Genomic DNA, 6,124 nt, shown 5'->3' on the forward strand with positions numbered 1-6,124 from the left:
GTAACTGACTGCTGGTAAGAATTGGACCAAGGACGTGGTGCCTGTATCAAAGGGAAGGTGCAAATGTGAATAGGGAGGCTGAGATCTCCTCCGAGTGTGGTGTGTGCAGGAGCTCCTGGATACGGTGAAGTCCTCTGTGTGACCCAGCCCTCTGCTCACTCTGACCACGTGAAGGGCAGCGCTGAAGTGATGCCTGCTCACGACAGGGAGGTGCCAGGCCTGTCAGCTGAGAGTGCTGCATTTACTGGAAGTTCCTCCAAAGAAATCCCTGGTACCCTATAATCTGTTTGGCTTCAGCAGCTGCAATTGCCTGTGGTTTCAAGGCCAGGCGGGTGTGCCGGCTTCTCCACCCTCATGTGGCAATTGCTTCCAAAGCAATTTGGGAAAAGTACTCGGATATCAAAACAGGCATCATCAGCCCTCTGGGATGGAGAAGGGTAGCATGGAGGTGTTACTATATCCTGCACTTTGTCCCTTTAAATGCTTAATCATCAGGGTGGGGGGTGAGACTGATCTCTAACTAGCTGGATCTGTTTTATGGACAAGCTGCCTTGCCCCAGTGCTATATACCTAATTGGCATCCTAGCCGGGAAGGGAGCATGCTGTTCTGTTGCCCCATCTGGTGTCGAGTCAGTCTCAGACCCATGTTTAGGGTGGTGGCTCTGGTCTTTGGGGTGTGCGAGGAGGTGCCGAATTAGGCAATGCCAAGCAACAATATTCACACTCTGTCTCCTTCACTGCAGAAAGAGCTGCGGCCTCGTCTGTGCCAGATGAAGAAGGGCTCCAACGGCTACGGGTTCAACCTCCACAGTGACAAAAACAAGCCTGGTCAGTACATCCGTGCTGTGGACCCAGGCTCCCCAGCTGAAGCCTCAGGACTTTGCCCCCAAGACCGCATCATTGAGGTATGCTCTGGATGAGGGAGGCAGCTAGGAGAGGGAATGAATGGTTGAACATGTGAAAGGGGGTCACAGGATGGGATGGGGGTGGTCTCTGAAAAACATGGGGCTGGAGATCTGTAATGGAGATGCTTCATGTACCAGCGCCCCTGGGAAATTCATCCTCTTTAGTGTGAGCTGAAGAGAGATTATATTTCATCAAGATGAGAGTTTGGTGTCTAGCAACAGCCTCCATGGGTTGGGCAGAAAGCTCTGGAGCACTGGTCTCCCATGCACCCTGTCCCCTTGTCCCTCTCCACATGCACCAGGCCTGGAAATGAAGTAGCTGGGCTGTGGTGAGGATGCCCCATGCCAGTGCTGGAAGCTGAGATCTTGAACAGCAGTGGAGGGGGCCCCAGAGGAACTGCATCGCCTCACTCCTGGGTTTGTGGGGAGAAGGCTTCGAAGACTGCTGTGGGATTGTAAAGACTAGACTGGTCTCTGGCCTGTGTCCTGACCTGGCCTATGTGTCCTACTGCCATAGCCAAAGCCTCTGAGGGACTGACTCTCCTGTGTCAGTGCCCGGGGTCAGGTAATAAACCTGGAGCCCTTCAGCCCTGCCTGCAAGAGGATGAATCTGCAGGGAGACCCATTCAGTCTGTTTTGTAGGGCAAGGATGAGGCAGTGTACTGATGCTGATGTAGCAGCCTGACAGCAGTGCCCTGAACTGCTGTGGCACTCTGGGGGGGCTGCGTTCTCAACCAGTAGCAGTTCTGGCAAGGCGCTTTGTCACTGCAGTGCTAACGAGCCTGTCCAAAGTGAATTAGCCTTCCCTGCACCCATTACACTGCCTGCAGTCCCACACAGGAGCAGCTGGCCTGGACAGTCTGTGCAGAGCTGGTTGCTGTGTTAGAGGGTGTGGCAGCCTGGCATGCTATGTTTGACTCTGAAAACATGGCTTTAAGCAGCCCTGGCCCGGACATGTGCCAGAAGGGGCTGGAGGAGTCCTCCTGCCCCCCTCCATTCCTGTTCTGCTTCCTTGTGGCAGCTGCCTCCCAAGCTGTTTGCACACAGTGCCCTGAGCCCTGCCCTCCAGTCCTGCCAGCATTGCCTGTGCAATCCTGTGCTAGTCACTTGAAGAAAATCTGATTTTAATGAGCTTTTGCTGCCTAATCTCCAAAAGGCTGCGGCTCTGGAGAACTCTGGGGGGCATCTGCAATTCTGCGCCAGGATGTGTTCCCCACCCCATGTACCCACCCTGATTCATTCCTGGGGCTTACCCCACCTCCTAATTCCTGCTCCTGAACTTGGAAGGTCCTGCAAAGCCTTCCCGCTGCTGACTTCCACGCCACGTCACCTGTTCTCAGAGCATTCCTCAGCGCTGTTCTTCCCCAGAGGGCCTGAATCCCACGGTGGCACTAATGGAGCAGGTGACACGTGAATCGCGCCAACCTTGCTGACCCCTTCATTGTGACCGAGCCTGCTCAGCTGGAACGCAGGTTAACCACTCATTGTTGGACTCGCTGCTCTGCGAGGCCGTGTCACGCCGTTTGTTCCTTTAAAAGGCCACATGCTTCTACCTTGTCAAATCCTGTTTCCCTCCTTTGTCGCGCCGTAGCAGCTAAGTACCCAGTGTTCCCTGCACGTGGAAAGGCTGCAGCCGGGAGTTAAAGTTTAGCTGTGCTCCCCACTGCTACTCTGCGCTGCCTCAGAGGGACAGTGGATGGAAGGAGTCGAGTGTGAACTTTCCAGTCTGCAGGATTGTGGGCTGAGCCACTGGATGGAAATTGCCAAGGCTGGTAGGAGGGGAGGTTCATGGGGTCACAGGGGAGCCCTTCCTCTGAGATTCCCAGGCTTAGTCTAAGCACTGGCTTGGGCAGATGTATGGTAGAAACTCTTGCTAGTGTAGAAATATCAGTTAAAGGTGTGGCTTATCGTTGTGTTACCTCTAGCCCAGCAAAATCCCTAATGCAGCTTTAAGTTGCATAGATATAAAATTTGATTTTTTTTTTCTTTACCTGTTTTAACAAATTAAATTAATTATACAGATATAAATGTTTCCCTGCCACGTGTAACCTTCATCAGTGGGAGGGATTTGCTGATACAATTGCAGTAGTCACCAAGCGTTGAATTAGCAAACCATTTCCTGAGGGAGATCTGACCTTGGTTGCTTGTCTGGCCGCAGGGGTCCTCAGTGCCTGGAGGCTGGAAGGATGCAGGAATGGGATCTGCGTAAAGTCTCTGTGGTCGGATCTCAGGCACGTGTTCCTGGCTTAAATCAAGCCTCAGCTGCATATCTGATCAGCTGCAGCCGTAACACAGCTGGGCAGGATGGGGCCGGGGCCAGCTGAGTGTGGGAGTTCAGTCTCCTATTCAGAAATGAGTGCAGCTCTGAGCTCAAGTGATGGTGATGGTCCAGCGCTTGACTCGATGCTTTTGTGAGATCCTTATGCAAAGCAGGAAATGTTTGTGAGAAAAGGGATGCACTGAGCTGTGAATGAAGTGATGCGTGTATGTGGAAGTGACTTTGCAGCAGCCAAGGGCCTGCATTTATAGCATGCTTGCAACACCTCTGTAGCTCTCCGTTAGGGCATTCGGAGAACACGTGAAGAATAACATTGTGTAAGAGAGCTTGCTCCACATTCAGGACATGCCCCATCTCCCAGGATGTTGGAGAGACCTGGCTCTGAGGTGCCCTGAACTGTGTCCAAACCCAAATTGGAATCACATGGCTTGGTCCGCTCTTCCTGACCTGCTCCTCATCCTTGAGGAGTTGTTGTATAGGGTATCCCTGGAACACATTTTGTAAGTCCAGAATGTTTTTGGGACAACTTATCCAAGGGTAATGCGCACCTGAAGGTTAGCTGTCTGATATTCCCTGTGGCTGTGGGGGACTGGGAGCAATGGCCTCAGACAGCAGCAGAGGAAATTTAGGTTAGAAATTAGGAAGAACTTTCTGACTTAGAGGTTGATCAAGCATTTGAAACAGGCTACGTAGAGAGGGCATGGGATTCCCATCCCAAGAAGTTTTCAAGAGCAGGTTAGACAGACACTTGTTTGAGACGGTTTAGTCAGGTTGATCCTTCCTTGAGCAGGGGGCTGGACTAGATGCTCTCATGGACTCCTTTCCAGCCCAACTTTCCTATGATCCTATGTGCCAATAATTGGTCATGCTCTGAGGGCTGCATTTCCTCTTCCTCAAGTTAAGGATTTGGGTGAAGCAGGTCTTTGGGAGCTAAGAGGGAATTTTCAGAGACAATGAGACATCCTGTCCTCCTGTCAGACTGGACAGGTGACTTTAATGCCTAGGGGCTGGGCTGTCTGGGACTTCTGGACAATCAAGACTCTTACAGAGGCAAAAGTGAAAGTGCCTAATGCTGGAGGGAGTTTCTCACAACATACATAATGTTCTTGGGATCCTGTGGTAGCCTGCAGGCTCCTGCCCTGGCTGGGTAACAGCTGACGAGGATAATCGTTGCCATGTGACCGGTGCTGGCGTCTGCGTTAACCCACAGCCAGCCTTGTCGCAGCATTTCTCCTTCTCATGGGCTTTGCTCTAACTTTGTCCCACCAGGTGAATGGCGTGTGCATGGAAGGGAAGCAGCACGCTGACGTGGTGTCGGCAATCAAAGCTGGTGGAGAAGAGACCAAGCTCTTGGTGGTGGATCTCTTAACAGACGAGTTCTTCAGGAAATGCAAAGTCACTCCCTCGGAGGCGCACGTGACAGGTAAGAGGGGAGCAGGTGTGGTGACGTGCCGTGCCTGGGGGGCTAAGACGGGGTGCGTCTTAAGTGGCATGTCCTCCCACACAATCCAGAAGCGGCGATACCGAGATCTCAGTCTTGCTGAAGTGGCTGGTGTGACCATGTCTTTAATGTGAGGAGATGATGACTGGGAACAGAAGGCTTCCTAGCAAGGAAGTGACTTAATTTCCTGTCCAAAACGAAAGAGGGCAGAGAGCTGTCCCACTGAGAAGTGACCTCTGTCACCTCTGCACCGGTTGTGGTGGGGGTCTCTCTTTCCTGGTCCACAGCATGCAGCCAGTCTCCAAGTGGTGCTTTCACACGCCGGCTCCTCTTACAAGCTCCGTGGGAAGCTGGCACTGGAAAGAGAAGTCACCAAGACTTCAGCCTTGTGGGGAGGAGATTTAGCTTGCCGCTGGTCACGGAGCCAAGGCAGAGTCTTTCTCCATCCGAGTCTGGAAGCTGGCTGGCATGCCAAAGGCCTGCCCACCTTGGCTGGCATAATCTCACACGACAACGGGGAACTTTCTGGCACTTGCGAAAGACTGTTGGCATGGTTACCCCACGCTCGGTGATCCCTGGGCCCTCAGCGTGCATGCGTGTGGGCGTCTGTCCTAGATCGTAGGGGTTTTATGGCTGAAATGGTTAAAGTTTGACAGGTTTTACGACTCCAGAGGGCCCCCCTCTTGCTGATCAGAGTGCAGGCTGGAGAGATGGCTCCACTGGCTTGCCCTTTGTTATATAAGAGCTTTGCATGGCGTGCTTTCCCCTCCCTAGGTTTATGGCAGACTTGGCTCTTCCCTTGCCTTTCTTTGATAGGGTTTGGCCTGCTGGTGGGAAGGCTGAAGGTCAGAGCTTTTTTTTCCCTGCATTCCCCTTCCCTGCTGCATCTGTGATGCAAGGGTCTTGGTTCCAGTGTCACATGAGAGCTAGGAAGCCTGTATGAAAGGGGGGCTGCAGCATCTAGCAAGGTTTCTGATCACCCTCAGACAAAATAGTGCTTGCATGAGTCGTATTCTGAGCCAGGCTGTTTCTCTGTGGCTTAAGCGTCAAGGTAGCTCAACTTCCTGTAGCTGCTCAGAAACCTACACGGCCCAGCCAGGGTGTAAGCCCGGTGGGGCTACATCACATAGGAGGGATTAATGCGGTGCCGGTGGTCCAGCGGCTGGAGGAGGTCTCAGTAGACAATTGCAGGCCCCTTTATTGCCCTAATGACAGGGCTTCTCCTGCAGAGGAGAGAGGCATTGTGCGGGGTGCCAGTTGCAGGGACAAATGCAGGCAATTCTAGCTGAGGACCTGAGTGATTGCTCCGAGCTCATGATCTAGGGAGCTAGAGTCCTTCTCCACCCTTGACACAGGATGTGGCTTTGTTGTGGCGGGGTCTGCTGAATGTTTAGGCCTTCTCTAACAGCTGTGGTTCCAATCTGGGTTTGAGAAAAACCCCGAGCCCTAAACAAAGAAGGGTTTTTTTTTTTTGTTTTTTTTTTTTTTTTTTTTTTTTCC

At 52.5% G+C, this 6,124-nt stretch overlaps 1 protein-coding gene across 1 annotated transcript in view; it reads left to right on the forward strand.

The window, feature by feature from the left end:
- The first annotated feature begins 686 nt into the window (after positions 1-686).
- SLC9A3R1 (SLC9A3 regulator 1) overlaps positions 687-6,124 on the forward strand; it is a 12,734-nt gene continuing 7,296 nt past the window's right edge. Inside the window, exons 1-2 of the mRNA XM_019517774.1 lie at positions 687-905; positions 4,453-4,606. Coding sequence (XP_019373319.1) covers positions 702-905; positions 4,453-4,606 — 358 coding nt within the window. The 5' untranslated portion in view covers positions 687-701. The remainder of the gene's footprint in view (positions 906-4,452; positions 4,607-6,124) is intronic.

The sequence above is a fragment of the Gavialis gangeticus genome, unplaced genomic scaffold, assembly GCF_001723915.1.
Source record: "Gavialis gangeticus isolate Ggan-Ray unplaced genomic scaffold, GavGan_comp1, whole genome shotgun sequence".
Lineage (NCBI taxonomy): Eukaryota > Metazoa > Chordata > Crocodylia > Gavialidae > Gavialis > Gavialis gangeticus.